General features: G+C 36.9%; 2 protein-coding genes across 2 annotated transcripts in view; both read left to right on the forward strand.

The window, feature by feature from the left end:
• The first annotated feature begins 3,738 nt into the window (after positions 1-3,738).
• LOC140850415 (PTEN upstream open reading frame MP31-like) lies at positions 3,739-3,967 on the forward strand. The gene is given in 2 exon segments (XM_073241079.1): positions 3,739-3,805; positions 3,807-3,967. Coding segments are annotated over 2 exon segments (96 nt in total). The 5' UTR covers positions 3,739-3,763; the 3' UTR covers positions 3,861-3,967.
• A 24-nt stretch (positions 3,968-3,991) lies between these two features.
• The window catches only part of PTEN (phosphatase and tensin homolog), a 98,086-nt gene continuing 83,055 nt past the window's right edge, over positions 3,992-19,022 (forward strand). The window contains exon 1 of the mRNA XM_017660895.3: positions 3,992-4,753. Coding sequence (XP_017516384.1) covers positions 4,675-4,753 — 79 coding nt within the window. The 5' untranslated portion in view covers positions 3,992-4,674. The remainder of the gene's footprint in view (positions 4,754-19,022) is intronic.

Below are 19,022 nucleotides of genomic sequence, written 5' to 3' on the forward strand. Positions count from 1 at the left end.
GAGAAGATTGCTTAAAATTTAAAGCCATTGATTTAGATCTCTATTTGAAAGGTCAGTATGTGGGAGATGAAAAAGGCATGTAGTGATCAGAGTGCCCAACAAAAGAGATTTTACTAGCAGGAGTGACAAAGAGTACATCAACTATTTATATCACCCACTTCAAGTTGCTGGTCATTTCACTTAATGAAATAAGAAAGGAATTTTCTTTGGACATTCTTTGAGTGTAGTAACAATACAGTTTTGGAATCAGCTGTTACAAACTATAATTAAAGCTAGTTTATCATGTTCACTAATTATTCTACATAGTCTCCCTGAAGCTTTATATAATTCTCCCTTTGTTACAAGCCTCTATTTCTCCCTGGGGCATTCTGAATCCAGACAGGTAAAAAACTGAAGTGCTTGGAAACCAATGTGTTGTAATAACTGTTGAGCCAGGCAGATATTTGCAATTGAACTTGAGGGTCAGGTATTTAAAGGTTTCGCTCTACCACCTTGGTAAGATGTCTTGGGTAGAAAGAATAAGTGAAGGAAAACAAAAATTGAAAAAAGAATATATTAGTACTATGATCAAGAACCTATTTAATACTGGGAAGGGGAGGAGGATTTTATTCAGCAACTCCTGATAATCGTCTGATACTGCTCTCAGGCTGGCCAGATACCTGCCAACATCAGTGATCCTTTCATTCACCATCAGAGAAGTAGAGGGACTTGATTTTGATAGGAGGAGCAAAGCTCATTTTCTATTTTCTTCTTCAACTGATGGAAGTGCTTTTGGGCCCAGTCTCTATTCCAGCACTTTAATGCTACTGATGCACACTCTTTATGCTCCAGAATATCCTCTCTCCTCATGCCTAATACCAACAGGACAGGAGTGAACTCATTTTCTTCCCAGGAAGCAGATTTCAGAACTTCTCAGATACTGTGAAACTAATCCTTATAGTGTAGGCTCTAGAGGAGGAGCAAAATACGGCACTACTAATAACAGGGATTCTGGGGACAAGATAAACAACCTGGGAAACAAACAGGACATTTCACCCATACCCAACCCACTTGACTTCATTTAACTTCATCTTCATTTTCCCTCTCCCTACAAAGCAATAATTAATAATCAACTGAGCACAGCTCAGATATTTACCATACAATCTAGCAGAACACCTAGAAATCAGGAACTCCTCACCTTGGTTATTTAGAAAATAAATCTCTAGCTTACACTAGGCTGTGTAGACAGGACTTTCGTTTCTGGAAACCCAGTGGAGGTCTTTCTCTTTTCTCAGGTTGCTGTCCATTACCTCTCCCCAAGCTGAGCAGGACCATGTACAAAACCTGTCTCTAATGAATATCAACATTGAAGATTTAGCAGGTTGCTAACTCCTGCAAAGCTATCTTAAAAGGATGTTGTATATAATGCAGTTTTATGGAGCTTCAGAGATCTCTAAGAACATTGTAAATATTCCAGGTTTACACAGTAGTCCTGGAGTTAGGTAATGGCCTGTGGCTTCTAAGCTAGCTCTCTTGGGGTTTCTAGTCTTAAGGGGCTGCCTGCAACTATGATGTGCTCATATACAATCTTCTTATACACTGATTAAATCCTCTTTAGACCTTCCGAGGCACGTACTCATAATTACTGCAATACACATGCAAATTGATCCCCATTCTCCCAGGTTAAAAAAAAAAATTAGAGCCAGTGCCTCAGCCTACGTCTCAACTTAGATACTTTGGGACTCAAATTGTCTCAAGTTCTATTTCCCAAGCGAAAGAAAAGGAAGAAATTCCTAGATCGGCGTTGATTGATGCCCATTTTCTCCACGCAGAAGGTGAACAACTCGCTTTGTAGCCGATCAACGTCAGGGTAAACGTGCTTCAGTTCTCAGCATTTCTGCCAGCGTTCTCCAGACTGGTCAACCAATCCGGGCTGTAAGCCGATTTGACAGGTTTGTTCTGGGCTGACCGCCATTGACTAGGTTCTCTGACCAGATAAGTCACTTGGCTGAGTCTACAGTAGGTGGGGCGCGCTCACCAGCTCAGGGGTAGTGACTGGAAGTTTGTTGCAACATCGAATTTGAGCAGCGGGCTGCTGCAGAAAGATACCCTTGCCCTAAGGGGCAGAGCACTAGCGTAGATGTGCCAGGGCCCTGGGGCCCAGCCGCTTCTCCCACCGTTGGGAACGCGCCGTGTTAGCCGATCCAGACCTAGGGGTCTCAGGTTTCGGCCCTTTCTTGCCCTGTGGGTAGCAGGTGAAGGGTGGGACCAGCTCGGGAACTTTGCTCTGTGGTTGGAAGAATCAGCGGCCAGCGGTGCAGGGAGGCGGGGGCACGTGCTTGGATGGGAGTGCTAGTGTAATCAGCTCCCCAGGCGCCAGCCCCGACAGCACCCCGGCGGGAGGCTAGTCTGAGGCTGTTTTCCACCATGCCTAGGGAGGCTCTGGAGTCCCGCTGCGCCACAAGCAGGGAGCACGCTAGGAGGAGGCTGCGAAGGTAAAGAAACACTTGCTTCAGGAGATATCGTGGGGGAGTGAGAATTTGGAAAGTTTCCCAACTAGGAACGCACGTGACCTCCTCCTGAAAGTAGTTCCGACAGGGACCGTGTATCCCTCCACCTCCTTTTGAACCTCGTAGGTCTCCTCGGTCCCGCCCACTGGCAGGGGCTGCAGCTTCCTATGGTTCCGTATTTCACGCTCCGACCCAGCAACTCCAGCCTCCAGCGTGCACAGCGGCGCTAGGAGAGCGCAGGAACTTGGCCCCGGGGCGATCCACCAGCCGGGTTTTCACAGCGACCCAAAAGGGGTGGGGCAAGGTAGTCTCTAGGGACCGAGCTTGAGTTCGACGCGGTGAACTGAACTGAAGCCCCGGAGGGAGAGGTTCTCTGTTCTCTGCGGGGAAATGCAGGGGGCAGCGGGATGCAACCATGTCAGTCCACCTGGACAGTTCATCTTGGGGACCTAGACATTCAAGGACGATGTGCTCATACTCAGCGCCCTCGGGAGCTTTCATATTTAGAGCAAATGAGCTGAGTTGGGGAAGCGGGAGGTGGGGCGATGAAAGGGAGCCGGATGAGGTGATACACACCGGAGACACAATAGGGGGTTGTTCTTTGTGCGAAGATTGACACCTTGAGGACACGGGTGTGGGTAGATAGGAGAGGTAGGATTTCTCGGCAAAGGCTGCAACAGGCAAATCCCTGCGAACGGCTATGATCCGCCTGGGGCGCTCAGGAGAGAGGCTGCAGGCCAGGCCGGGGAGATTTGGGGGTGGAAGCAGGGACCGTTCCCGCTGCAGGGACCGCCCCTGCATTTTCCTGTTCGCCGAACAGAGCAGTCACCAGGTCCTTTCCACCTGTGCACAGGTAATCTCAGATTTGAGTGACAAGCCTCAAAGCACCCGCCTCTGCCTTCACCTTCAGTCCACCCCGTCGCCCCGAAATAATGTACCCTGCCTTTGGCTGGGTTTTGGGGCACAAGCCAAGGCATAGCCCGTTCCTCCGCCCTGCGCCGCTCCAGGTGCAACTACTGACGGGTGCCTCGGAACAAGCCCGAGCGAGCCCCGAGCAGTCATACTGAGCATGCTCAGAGGCGCCAGGAGCTTACGGGCTCGGCGCTCGCACCCGGAGCTGCCGCTTTTGTACCCGCCTTACCGCCCCTTCCCTGTCCAGCCTTTCCCACCCTCGGCGCGGCCTCGTCAGCCTTCCGCCTCCCCTCGGGCTCCCGAGGCGCCCGAACTCCCGGCGCGGCGGCGGAGGGGGCGGGCAGGCAAGCGGACGGGCGGTGATGTGGCGGAACTCTTTGTGCACTGCGGCAGGATACGCGTTGGGGTGCCGGGACGCGGCTGCGCTCAGTTCTCTCCTCTCGGAAGCTGCAGCCATGATGGAAGTTTGAGAGTTGAGCCGCTGTGAGGCGAGGCCGGGCTCAGGCGAGGGAGATGAGAAACGGCGGCGGCTGCGGCCCAGAGCCCCTCTCAGCGCCAGTGAGCAGCCGCGGGGGCAGCGCCCTCGGGGAGCCGGCCTGCCGGCGGCGGCGGCACCAGCGGCATTTCTCGCCTCCTCTTCGTCTCCTTTTCTAACCGTGCAGCCTCTTCCTCGGCTTCTCCTGAAAGGGAAGGTGGAAGCCGTGGGCTCGGGAGGGAGCCGACTGAGGCGCGGCGGCGGCACCTCCCGCTCCTGGAGCGGGGGGGAGAAGCGGCGGCGGCGGCGGCGGCCGCAGCGGCTGCAGCTCCGGGGAGGCGGTCGGAGTCGCCTGTCACCATTTCCAGGGCTGGGAACGCCGGAGAGTTGGTCTCTCCCCTTCTACTGCCTCCAACACGGCGGCGGCGGCGGCGGCACGTCCAGGGACCCGGGCCGGTTTTAAACCTTCCCTCCGCCGCCGCCGCACCCCCGCTGGCCCGGGCTCCGGAGGCCGCCGGAGGAGACAGCCGTTCCGAGGATTATTCGTCTTCTCCTCATTCCGTTGCCGCCGCTGCCAGGCCTCTGACTACTGAGGAGAAGCAGGCCCAGTCGCTTCAACCATCCAGCAGCCGCCGCAGCAGCCATTACCCGGCTGCGGTCCAGAGCCAAGCGGCGGCAGAGCGAGGGGCATCAGCTACCGCCAAGTCCAGAGCCATTTCCATCCTGCAAAAGAAGCCCCGCCACCAGCAGCTTCTGCCATCTCTCTCCTCGTTTTTCTTCAGCCACAGGCTCCCAGACATGACAGCCATCATCAAAGAGATCGTTAGCAGAAACAAAAGGAGATATCAAGAGGATGGATTCGACTTAGACTTGACCTGTATCCATTTCTGCGGCTGCTCCTCTGCCTTTCTGTCACTCTCTTTCTTAACGTGGGAGTAGACGGATGCGAAAAATTTCCATAGTTTGGGTGACTATACCATTTAACCCTGGTCGAATTTCCAGATCATGTGTACTTTGTGTCTTTTTTTGAATGCATTCAATCTAGGGTGTGTTCGGCTAGCCGGAACTCTTGCCTGCTTGTAAGCGTCAAGGCTCCGTTTGGTTTCTTAGTTTGTCTATGGGGGTCTCTTCCTAAGGGCTATTGTCCGTTAATACAGAATACAAGTACAGTGTTAGTGGATTAGTGAGCTCGGTAATCCGGTCTACTAAATGAACAGAAAAAGACGCTTTGAGGTTGAGCCTATTTCGATTAAATCTTGGCTGTAGGCCCTAGATCAAGGGTATAGATTAGATTAAAATGAAAAAATTAGTGTTGCACGTACGCACATTGCATCAGAATCTTGCAGTGATTGTTTTTAGTTTCCTGGGTTGCATTGATAGATTCTTTTAAAATGTGAGTTGTGAACCGATACGTGTAACTTTAGCAGAATCATTTGCAGCATATTTGGTGCTCATTTGAGGCAAAAGTAGGTTTGTACGTTTAAACGAAGTTAATTACAACTTTGAACTGCCTTTAAAAGTTTCGTAGTTTGAAATGAGTAGTGCCATATATAGTAAGGCGCTCTTCTTACATCTTTGTTAAATTTGCCTTTTTCTCTTCTGTTGGGGTGATGTACGATAGGGCATGAAATTTGCAGTTCAGTAGCACTTTATTCTGTGCTCTTGTCGCATGTAATAGAATAGAGATTGAATGGTTTTTTGATCCCAAATGATAATGTTGTATACGTTCAAGGGTATTGTGTATAGCAGATGGTGATTGCAGAGATTAAATTTAAATGTTCACTTGAAATTTAAGTATTGTGATGCCAGAATTGCTACACATTTTAGTAAGGTTTTAAGTCCTCTGACACCATTGGGTATCTGTTAATTTTACTCTGACTTGTATAGAATGTCCAGTATAATTTACCACCTAGTAACCAGAAATGCTGGGAAGAGTGGATTACCCCAGCTACAGATTGTAGGTATGTTAGCTTTTTTCTTACAGTGTATTAAATTAACTGAGTCAGCTTGTTGAATAAGATAGAAACCCAACAATTTTAACGGGTGTAGTTTTGATTGTCTAAAGGTTAGGTCTTTGCACTTCAGAAGATAGTGGTTATTGAAAGGCATTAATCTTTGCAGTTTCAGGTACAGTAAACTGATTTTGATAAGGTTGGGGATGAGCCGTCCTTTTTTGTAGAATGGAAAGTATCACAGGAGTTGGGTTACTGGTAGGCATGACAAACGGAATTAAGCTTATTGGTCTGAAATGATTGAAGCATTTTATCAAAGGCCACTATTAAGACCAGAAATTTGGTGATGCGAATTGTAGCAGTGGACAATATTTAGTTAAAATTATGTAATTGCATAAGTGTTATAGAGTATTCTCCATATTTATTAGCAAATATCAGTAAACATTTTAAAGATTTGAGTGTCCTGCTAAAAAATGTAAGATTTTTTTCTTTGAAGAAAAACATTTGAAGAGGTTTTATTTCTTTGGATTATGGAGCTGCACATAGATGTGCACAGCCAATGTTTTGAAGAAAAAGTTTGCGGAAGAAGTAGCTTTACAACACACAGAATGTGACAATTTTCTGTTAACTTAAAAAAGTAATATTTTTTTAAAAATTCAAAAATTTTGAAGTCTGCATCAATTGAAAAACTTTACTAAGACCGAACTTGACCCACTTGTCCAGAAGATAATTAATCATGGATAATCTCTTCTATTTGTAATCTAGTATTTGTGTGAATTAGCAGTCTTTTAGATTTATAGGAAAAAATAAATGTTTACTTAACTTTTTTTAAAAATCACCCACTCAAAAAAATTTCTAGAATGCTGCACGGTAGATATACTGCTTTTTGTACTAAAAGTACGTTTATGGTTTTTTACTTTACCCATTTAATCAAAAATTATCAGGGCTATTATAAGACTAACATTATTCTACCAGGATCTTACATGTGAGCAGTGAGGTGATTGGTCATTTCTCCTTTGATTTGCGAGTATGTGTTCCTCTATGCATGAAATTCATGTGACTTAAAACTTTCTCTAAAACTGTACTTTTAGTTATGATATGCATAGAAAGCAGTATCAATTATTGCATCAAATGACTAATAACACTTAATTTCTAGAGTTGTGGTTTTATTGAGCGAAATACTGATATGAAAAAAATCGTTTAGGAAAAAATTGATGAAGGGCTTGCTTTTTTGAGATTTACACTTCCAATAATTTTCACATACCAAAGCACTAAGGTTTGCTTGGTTTCACTTTAGTGTTTTGTTTGTTGTGGGGGAAATTAAAATGTCCATTGAAGACAGTCTTTGTCAGGTGGTAGTATCTAATTCAGCAGCTAGCTTATTAAATTCCTTTATGGAAAAATAGGTAGTATTTTTATCTGAAAAAGGTTGATAATGAAGTGATTTTTCTGAGGAAAATAGAGAATCATACTTGAGTTTTAAAATATTTTTGCAAAATTGAATTATTCTAACTGATTTGTTGATGGGGTTTTTATTAATGTTAGTCTGGAAAGTAGTGCTCAACATGAGACCTAAAAATTTAGCATCTTTAGATTTCATGGAAACTTTAGGCTTATTTGTATTTTTGTTTTGATAAGTTCATGTATTTTCAAATATTAACCTTTATAGGAAATATTTTTAACTTGCAGAGGGTATAGTGACTTGAACTTAGTTGTATTGTCTTTTAAGATTAGTGATTATTGAAATGACCATATTGTGAGGTTTTTTTAAAAAATTATTCTATTTGCAGTTTTTATTTCACAGTGTTTTATGTCTAAGTTGTATTTCTTTTCTGAACAACATTAGTGGGCCACCTAATTGCTATGACAATTTACGAACTGCATTTTCATAAAGCTTATTCAAGAAAGAGTAATTTACATTTTATGTGACTCTTAAAATTAGGAAGTAAGAATTTTATTGCTGTCCATTTTAAAAGTTTGCACAGTAGTACAGTCAGCAATGCAGATTTACCTTGTTTATCATATACTAAATACTAAATGAGTAAACAAAGTATGGTGAGATAAAAGCCCTTAATTGATTTTTTTTTTGGATGAGTAGAAGATACATTTGTGTGTATTACCTTTCAGAATTTTAACATGAGAAAGGTAACTGGCAGTATTTTTTGTGTGAAACAGTATCTGCTTTTTCCTAATAATCACATAAAATACACAAACCTCTTAATATTACAGAATTCCTTATTTTTTGGAAGTGGTCTTTTCAAATGTTCTCATTTTGAGATTTGCCCCATTTACTATTTGTTCATTGGTGATAGCTTAGTATTTTTTAAAAATTTTAAAGTCATTTAAGTATCTTCAGTGACTTTAATGGAGCAATATTTATTATGGAAAAGTCAGTTCACAAAGTTTCAGCATTAATTCACTGTAAGTAAACCTTCTATTTTAAAATTTTTACCGCAGCCTTTTTAGTAAGACAAAATATAGAAAATGTTTTCATATTAATATCGTATGTGAAAGCAAGTTTATAAAGATAAATTTAGAAGTGTGCATGTATGGACAGTTTTTCCCTTGACATATTAGGCCTTGTTTGTACTGTAAGGACAGATTACAAAAGATACATTATTAATGATAGTACAAGTAATTTATTTAATACCATATTTGTTTTCCTGTAGAGACTGTTAGTTCTGAAGTTTTAGTTCTACTTCATAAAACGCTCACTCTTCTCTTTCTCTGTTTCTATTAGATAAACTTGGTTATAAGTGGAGTCAGTATTGGAGAGTTCTTTTGTGGCCTGAATACATTAAGAAAAAGTGTTATAATTTGTTCTAAGGATTGTGACTTACGACATTGGTCTGCCTGTGAGATTGGTTACAGTAATGATTTCAGTAAATATTCAGTTCTGCTTTACAATTGCTTTCTAACTGAAATTAATGGAGTTGCTATCAGAGTTATCAATAATGTCGAGATTAGACTGAATAACCTTAAGTCGGTAAGGATTTGCTAAGCAAACTGATATCCTTAACTCTTTTACATGGGCCATATTACTGCCACATGCATTCTTTGCTAGATGGTCAAAGTGTTTTGGTCTTTGACAAGTGATTCTCCTGCTTAATATTGAAGATATGCACTTGCTATTGTACATTACTTTGTTTTGTCAGGAAAGGTGAAATTGGTATATTGGATTTGACTCTTCACGTGTCCTCTAATTTTTTGAAGTTTTTTCATTGGTTACAGAAAAAGATTAGCAATTTGGTTCCTTTAAGATAATTTGCACTGGAAATTTGACTATTAGAAAAATATTAATATAAGAATAATATAAATTGGGGTGAACTAATTTTAAATGGTATATTTTAATTTCAGTATAATTAAGGGAGATTCTGTTCATTTGCAACACTTTTCATTAAGAGGTGGGTGAACATCTTCAGGGTATAAGGTTATATACTTAGTAGTGTTGAAAATATTGACAGATGGATGCTGTGGCTGCACCTGCCAGCAAAAGAATATTTTTAACCTGTAGTTAGTGTGGGAAAGCAGACTGTTTATGCATTATATTTTCTTCAGTCAAACGCTCTCCCAACTGAGCTATTTCGGCAAGGACTGTTTATACATTATATTTTAAGTGGTTATACACTTAATTATCAGGAGTCATCACTTCAAGTGTGGACAGTGTATATAACTTATATTAAGTGTTTGAATACTTTATGTCTAAGTATTTAAATAAATACAAAGTTAGCAAATTGTCATAATTCTAAAAAAGAAACTTTAAAAAAGATTATCTTGGTGGATATTGTTTTATGATTTTCAAATGAGGTTACATCTATTTCAAATTACATTAAAATAATGAGTATTATTTTTATCTACACGTTGTGTGTACATTGTTTCATTTTAGATTTTAGGGTGGCAGGGTAAGCTCTGCAGCCAAACTGCTTGTGTTGGAATCCTCTCTCTGCCTCTTAGTAGCTGGGTGAGTTTGAATAGGTAACTTAATCTTTCTCAATCTAGTGATACTTAAAATGGGAATAATGGTACTTACTTACATAAAGGTTATCTTGGAGGATGAATGAGATAAGTAGTTCACTTAGTTTAATACCCGCCGTATTGCAAATACTTAAGTGGTAACTGTTATTACTCTTACAGTTAATTTTTAGATCACCCATATGTGAGAAATTATTTGTATTTTCATTTATGGGAGGAGCAGTGATTGTAACTCAGTTTTCTATATTTTGGATATGCTAGAATTTTCATTGATTTAAGCTTTGAATATTTTTAAAAACAGGGGTAATATGTCTGTGATTTACTGTTTATAGAATGTATGTCTGCTCACTCACACTGCTGACCAAAGAAAAATTAATCATGCTAACCAAAAAGTATTTACTTTAAGATACTAAGGTAAGATGAAAACTTCCTATAATGGTATAATGAAGTAGAAGTTTTAAAAGAAAAATTTTTTATAATATTAAATTTATTTGAGTGTTAAAGGTCAATTTAAGTAACATTTTAAATCACAGATTAATCTCTGTCTAAAATGAAAGAAAACTTTTTATGTATGATACAAGAGTTATGTAAACTGTTGCCAACAAAGGTATGTTTCTTGGCATTTCTTTTTAAGTTCAAAGTTTTGGGGGAGTCATGCAACTTTGAATGCCAAGTTACGTTATTACAATACGCTTTACACTTAATGTAATCTAGCATTGCATTAATATAATACAAGAATTTAAATTTACTGTTAAACCTTTATGTTATTGTATTCTGTTTTCACATTTGATTAAGAAATGGGAAGAAAGAGCTAAAAGATTTTTTCTGCTGTTATTCTTACCAGGTAGGGGAAAGGATAGACTAAGCTGAAGACCTGCCTAGTGAAGGCGATTGCATGTGCATAGGGATCATTCTTGTTTTTCCTTTGCCTGTGTTGGTCTCTCACATAGATCACAGTATCCTCACTAGTGAAGTTTTTGACTTCTAATGATGTTTGCTTGTTTATATGTTTTGCATTACAGAATGGGTGGTGACTGTAATGCAATGTGACTGTCTGATTATGTGATTTTTACATCTTTTGTTTTGTGTTGTATAAACAAACCAGTTGTGTTTTTGTTCCAAGTCTTAAGATGTAGAATTGAACTGCATTTTGACATCTGGGAAAACTGAGTTGCCTAAAACTCTCTTACTCCTACCCTCTTTTCTATCCTTCTAATGCTTCATGTACCTATGCTTTGCTTTATATCACTACTATTGAAGTCTTTCAGAATAGTTTTGTATTTTATTTCCTTAGATTTGTTTTTTTTGTAGAATTTCATGCTAAAATACAATAAGGTTCTCTCCTTTGGCAGTAACTGCAATGATTGCATTCTGCTAATTTTATGTTCATTGGATTTTTTGAAGAGGATGTAATTATTTAAGGTATTATGAAATGCACTGTGATTTGAATCTGGTAATCTTTCAATCAGATACAGTCTTAATTTATAAATAGAGCATACATGTATAAAATTTTGAACAACTCTTTGCCCTAAAATGTATACATTTTTGTATTTCCACTTAAAATTCTTTTGCATTCATGAATTAGATTTTTCTTTTTTGCATATTCTGCTCATTCTGAACTGATTGGAAATTAAGTGAATGGAATTGATCTTTTTCTACTTTTTGAGATAAAAGTTTGGGGGCTGTTACTAGCTTGATTTTAAGGTGTTTACTTTTAAAACATTAAAACATCTATTTATGAATAACGTTACTTGGAGTCTGTCAGAGACAAATGGAATGCCTGGGCTTTTTTGTTTCTGTTTTTTTTCCATAATGTAAAAAGAGTGATTGCCAGGCTTAATTTAGCCATATTGTAAAATTTATTTAACATGTTTACTTAATCATTTGTGAAAGATGAGATATGAACAAAAGAAAAGAGGACTTGAGTCGGAGGTTTTTTCTTTTTAATCAGTGTGATAGAATTAGCTAACGTACACCTTAACATGTCTTTATTTGTTGAGTATTCTTTTTTATTAACAAAGCCTTTTTTTTAATCATTAGTTTATTTGGTTTTGCAAAGAAAATAAGAGACATCCTAAGAGATAGAGCAAACATTACTTCATTTTTTTGCAGTATAAGAAAAGTAGCTCTAATATGAATCAGTGACTTGTTAAAAGCTAGTAGAAGGGTGAGTCCAAAGAAAGATGCAGGGTTTTTGGGGACCTGGGGCAGTATTTTTCCCATAATGTTACATCAGTGGATTTCAAACTTTAGAGGGTGTCAGAATAACCTGGAGGGCTTGTTAAACGATAGATTACTTGCATTATCCCCAGAGTTTCTCCTTCATTCATTCCAGGCTGGGGCCTGGGAATTCGTATTTCTAGTAAGTTCCCAGATGATGCTGATGCTTTGGGTCTGGGAATCACCCTTTGTGACCCTGAACCACTGTACTATCTCCCATTAATCAAATCTTTAATGTTTTTCTTCTTTAGATTAATATAATTTACACATACATTATCTCACTGGATCTGTAAACCCTAAAAAGCTCAGCGTAGCAAATATTATCCTTGTTGGTGAGGCAGTAAGGTTAGAAAGGCAGCATAGTGATATGGGAAGAGCATGGATCTTAGAGTTTGCTAGACTTAAAGTCTGACATAAAACCTTGCTCAGCCATTATCAGTTAAGTAATAAAGATACACTACTTAACCTTAGTGAATGAACCTTAGTTTCCACATCTCTAACATGGTGGTAAAAATCTTTTAACTTGTAGGATGTTTTTTTAGGTTTGTTGAAAGTATAGGATAGATGTTTTTAGAATGTTGGTTCCAACTGGGGGTGATCCCCTACTACCATGCCTGGGCATTTGGCAATATGTGGAGACATTTTAGTGGTCGCCGCCAGGGGATTGAAGCAGGAGGGATGCTGTTCTCATCTAATGGGTAGAGAGGCCAGTGATGCTGCCAGACAGCCTGCAGTGCACAAGGCAATCTCTCCCATAACACAGAATTACCCAGCTCAGATTGCCAGCACTGCTGAGGTTCAGAAACCCTGGTACATAGTAAGTGTGATACTTGAATAGAAGTCATTAATTTTGCCCCTTACGTTGTATTTAAGAAGGTCAAATTGCAAATAAATGATGGGGGTAGGCTTTTAACTGCTAGGTTTCTGACTGCTGCTGGGTCAGTGTTCTTTATTATAAGAATTTTGTCCACAAAAGATAAGCCTGGTAACAAAAAGGTTTATTTGAAGAGGCTCCTGTGTTATTTGGTTGATTGTGAAAGTGTTACTTGGAACTTATGTTAGAAAAGAATGAAGATGTTGTCAGTTAACAGGTTTAAGTGTAATACACCTTATGAGATATTCACAAGGATGTTACAGGAACTGCTCTTACAGGATGGATGTGCTTTGTTAAAAGAAAGCTTTTTTTGATTCTTATATTGCCAATAGCTTTTAAAGTAAACCTTAGATTGTTTCCATTCATTATGTAGTTGTTGAGCGGTAGAGAGATACTTTGCTCCCAGGGTCCTTGTTTTTTGTTGTTTAATACATTCTTAGTCTTACACTTTAATTCTAAAGCTGCTTTTGTTATAGTCAGATATGGTGAAATTAAGTGGGCTGATACAACATGGCAAATTTCTCACAAGTTATAGAAATTTCTCATTTTTCCAGATAAAGTAGAGCTGACTCTAAAGTTCTCTGTTGCATGTATTACATTCTTTCTAGAGCCTAAATTTGCTATGTCAGCCTGTTGAATTAAAGTGGTTTATTTATCTAAATTAAAAACTTGATTAAAGTGAAGTTCTTAGAAAAAATTGGGATAGAGTTTTAGATTAGTCCGAAGATGAGAAGATGTCAAGGTAGTAGCTTAGTGGATTCTGAGTTTTGTTTTGTTGTTTTGAGGGCAAACATGATTATGAAAGTGTTTAGGAATAGATTGCTAAGATTTTTTTTTCTCTTTCATTGATTTTACAATTTATTTTGCATCTCTCTTTGCACAAACAGAAGAAAACGTCAGTCCTGCTTTAAAATTCTTATCGTATTTAAGTTTTGACTGAGCATTGATTCATTTTGACATTGCAGGAGACATTTCAAAGATACTGACTAATATTTTAAAACCAGGACTGTTAATCATGATAGCTTCAAATTTGTTAAGAAAAACAGTATTTATTGCTGTAGTTTATTTAAATAAGGCTTATAGTGTTTATTTCAGTGTATGAATAAACACCATTTGTTTACTGTACTTAGGGAAACTTGTTTTAGAAAAACATGACAAAGAGAATTAAAAAAAAATTACCCACTGTCTTACTTCTCTGAAACTTCATGTTTCCTATTAGCATCTGGTTTTGTTCATGTGCATCTGTTTTTAAATGAAATTCACCATAGTGAACTTAAAAGGTATATATGTGTTTTTACAATTTCTCGAGCACCTCATAATTGCCCTAATTATTTTAAATGGTGAAGTCATGAGAAATATTTAATTATTTCCCTGTAGTTATTTATTAAACTTGTTTCCAATATGTGGCTGTATTTCTCCTTCTACTTTCTGATTTTTCTCAAGAGTGGATTTAAAATGAACTAAATATTAGGATTTTTATAATTTGATTTACAAAATCACAGTGTTACACAAAAAAATAGCTGAAGTGTTGGAGTTTTTCCCCTCGTTTTCTTAAAGGAAAGCTGTTGCTTAAGATTTTAACTGTATTTTACTTAGGTGAGACAAAATTAAATTTATCTAAACACTTTTGACCTGCCAAGTTTCCTTTTCCTATTGTTGGAATAATAAATTGTGTTGAAATTAAAGTGGATATTGAAGGAATTTTAATAAGCTATCACATTTTATACTTAAGTGGTTATAACCTTGTTGCTTTCTGGCTTTAATCAAAAGGGTATGGCTTGTTATGATGTTACTGTTCCCTGGAGCATATTTTCAATGATATAGTTTATTTGCATAGTTACCTAGTAAAAATTGGTGGTATTAACTGGTGGAGGGTTGCTGTGTATTTGCATTTATAATCAGTTTTTGTGCTCAAAAATGGCATTTGCTTATGTCAGATTTTATTTTTAAGATATTAAAATAGAAAAATTACTTTAGCATTATTATATAACTTTCTCAATGAATATATGTGGTTAAAACAAAATATTGAGGAAGAAACAAGCTGTTCTCTTTTTTAAACAAAATTACTTGTTAGTATAACATTTTTCCAAGCAAGATAAAATTGTTTCAATTCTTACACACAGGAAAATTTTGATCTAGGTGTGGTAATACCTTGTTGGATGCTAATGAAAATAGAGTGAAGGTAAAAATATTTGTGAGTATATTTATGTTTTTTGAAAACAAGTAATCTAACATGAATAGTTTTCATGGACTAGTTTTAGGAAATCTAAAATAGTCTAATATACAAAAGTATGGTATAATTTTGCATTGTCTGGGTTCTGTCCAGTATACAAGATTATATGATACTACAAAATATGCTAAGGTACTGGTTATTAAGGCTATTTAATACTGAAAAGGTCACACAGATTGTGGTTATTGTATAGTGTCCAAAAGCTAAGGCTTGCCATCTGTTATTCAAATAAAGGAAAAAAGATAATCTAGTGATATAAGTAGTTTTGATACTTCTGTTTTGGGAATCATCTATTGATGATTTTTTAAAGATTAATAGCAAATTTTAAACTTGGGCTAAAGTGAGACTTACTGGTTATGCCCGTGTTTATGTTTTTCTACTAAAACACAAAGATACTGGTTGAGAACTAAAAATTATGTAATGGAAGTCTGACTTTTAATCATTACTTTCACAAGATTGTTTGGATATTTAAGTGGAAACATGTTTCAACTTGAGATATTAAGTTATATAAGATTTTTGTATTTTTGAACTGTGGTTTTACTAATAGGTGATGTATAGAAATTCATTATTTCAAAACTCAGGGAACCGACTTAATTATTATTCCTTAAAGATTTGCTTTAAATATTTTTCAGGTTCTCTGCTTCTACTATTACACTCAATTCTGGTCTGTACTCTGTTTAGCAAATGAGTTGCCCATTTAAAAATTATGCTGTTGGCATTTTGAGCCATTACAGAAGTTGTTTCAATAACAATTTCTTTACACCCCCAAGAACTTGGCCTTGCCAGGTTGCATACAAGTCTTTAAAATTTCATATTGAGCTTAATATGATATGAATAATTTTAATCTACTTTTATTTATTATGTTAGCTGTTTTTATTGATAAGGTCATTGTCATGCAAAATGATGAATATGATCACATAAAATATTTCAGTTCAGGTATGATTTTGAATGTACGTTCTCACGTGTAACTTGGTGTTTCAGACCCTTTGTTTTTTGTATGAAAAACATCTTGCCAATATCAGATTAATGTCTGATGAAAGTAGATTGTTTTACTAGCAACAGTTTATAGAATTTGTTCAGGCTTGAATTGTAGGCCGTGAAAAGAATGGTGCTGTTTTGGACTTTTTGAGATAGACAGATAATGTGTACATTGAGTGAGGCACATACATAGGTGAGAATTTTATCCAAACACTGCAAGTTTAAAAGTCTTTACTTATTTTGTTTTCTTAATAATATTTAAAGGGTGTGAGGTGTTAAGCATTCCTTTCCCTTGTTCTCATTTTTATCCCTCTCATTTATTGGTTTTTCTGTCTTTCTGTGTGTTGCTTTTTTAAGTTTGTTTGCTGTTTGAAAAAAGTTGACTCCTTAATCACTTTTTCCTTCTAACGTTTCAGCTTAATTATTTTCCAAGATATTTTTTAGCATTTTCTCTGCATGTGAAGATTCAGCAACTAATCATGATCAGTAATTGTGTTCTTTTCCCTCAATTGCAGTAATTGGATTCATACTGAAATGGTATCCCTTCAGAAACAAGCATTTACAGGTAGCTGACTTAAGAGTGTTACCTGTTTAAACCAAGACTCATATATTTTAGTATATTTTTGAATTGCATATGATTAAATTTTAAAATGTGAATTTTGACCGGTATTTTAGTTTATGTAATTTCAGATTTTTTTGATAATTCATTTATTCCAATGATTTGTATAGTTGATATAATAAATAAATACCTTCAGTGGGGATATGAATCATATTTTGCAATGTTAGAACAAAGGCAATTATCATAAAATTAGTAATTGATTCTTACAAATGGAGTAATGAATGTGATCTAAAATAAAATAGTGTACTTAGGCAAAACTTCCTTTGCTAATTGGGAAAAAAAGCAAGTCATTTCCAAATTGTTTCCAGGCTTAAGATACAGAATAAAGACTTGGTTTTATTATATTAAAGCCAAATATAAAATGAAGCAGCTTAGCACAGATTGTGGCTCTTCTCCTTTAAAATGGTTTAATAGGTCTTTCTTTGAAAAAGACATTTGATTGTTATAAATTTAAAATTTTTTCAGTTTTGGCTTATCAAGAAAAAGGAAACCTACTTGCTGGAGAAAGATTTGTATTAGAACTTTGTTTTCTTAGTACCTTGTGTGTGTGGTAGTTTTTGAATCTTAGGAAATTAGTTCGTGATGATATCTAAAAGATCAAATAGGGTTGGAAATCTTGGAATCTTATTTTTTTCAAAATGCAGTTGGCTAACATTGAGTTAATTGACACAAAATATTACTAGGCCTTTGTCATTAAACTACTGACATATCCCTTGGCATCTGCTGTACCTTACCCGTTTGAATGTCTTTTTTCTGTAAAAGTTAATGGCCTTTTGTCTTTTTGCATAACTATATTGTAGCCAAAATCACTTAAGTGTTTTAGGTTGTCACTTTTGGTAAAATAAATGATTAAAGCATGGCTTTTATAATAGAATGATATTAAGGAAGTAACTTACAATTCTAGAGTTAATATAAAGATGAGAGCATAAAAGATACCCTCTTTTGTACTTTACAGTAATGTTGGATCAGTGTCATAATTTTAACTTTTATAACCTTATACTTTATTATGATTTTTCTGTAGAAAATTAGACTTAGCATTTGGCTTAGTTCAAGTATATAATATTGACATAGGTCTAATGACATTTTGAAAGCATTTTGTAAGTTATAGCCATATTTTGTTGATTTGTCACTAATAGTCATTCTGAGATGTTTTTTTAGTGGGAGCAAAACCATGTGAGAGTGGTGTGTATATTTGTGTGTGTGTGTGTATTTTAACTGCAGCTGAGTTCTGAAACAGGAAATCAGTCTTATCGTATTCATCCAGAGACCTAGGAAGAAGGCAATTGTTTGGTATACTCGTTAAAACCAGTTAGTTGGGCAACTTAAATTTCTAGAGGTTCACAGATGTAAGATTGAACAGTTGTAAATACAGTATTTCATAATTAACTACTTTGAGGAAAAGTTTATTAGTCAAGGGGTCTAATAATCCCTCAGCTAATACACTAAAAAATTGTACTTTGGATTTTAGAGTATTGCTAGCATTGTCAGTGACTCGATAAGATATTTTTCTCTGGTTCTAATTTGATTAAAGTTCAGAGTGTCTTGATTATTCCTTTAAAAACTAATTTTTTTAACAAAATATAATTGTAATATATCTGGCTTGAAATAATTTCAAAATGATTCTTTAAACAATCCAGTAGAAAAAAAGTTACCTTCTGTTTGAAATGTTTTGTCACTGGAAATTATGTTTCTCTGTCTATTAATGTACATATGTACATAATTACATACTTATAATCAGTGTATTCATGCTGTCTGTGATCTCTTTCCCAAAATAATTTTCATCTATCAGTGGATACTTGTCATTTTTAAAGCTATGTAAGTAATATTTCACCAGGCTAACTACCATGATTTGAGTTATTTACATTTTTTCCTTTCATAAATAGCATTATTACGAGTATCTTTTTGTATAATTTACTTTTTGTTGTTTTGTTCTTAAGAGTATATTTGTATATTGTTACAGTGGGATTGCTTGAATAAAAGGTACCACAGTTTCATAGCTCTTTGTTACAGGTCGCAGACTTCTTGCCAGATGAACCTATTTATAGTATTGCAACTAAATGTTACTAGCAATTCTTGATGCTACCTTTGAAGAATGTGATGTTTTCATTTAGAAAGTGAGATCTAGGCTTCTATTTCAAAGCAAAATTACTTGTAAACTTTTTGGTCAGGATGAGTTGGTGTTATATAAAAACATAAAGGAAAATTCTGAAGTTTTAATTGTTTGGAGAAGTAGAAAATTAGAGTTCATAAATTACTTGGCAGTCAGTTTTCCGCTAGCCAATAATTTTTTTTTTTGGTATC

The sequence above is a fragment of the Manis javanica genome, chromosome 7 (assembly GCF_040802235.1).
Source record: "Manis javanica isolate MJ-LG chromosome 7, MJ_LKY, whole genome shotgun sequence".
NCBI lineage: Eukaryota > Metazoa > Chordata > Mammalia > Pholidota > Manidae > Manis > Manis javanica.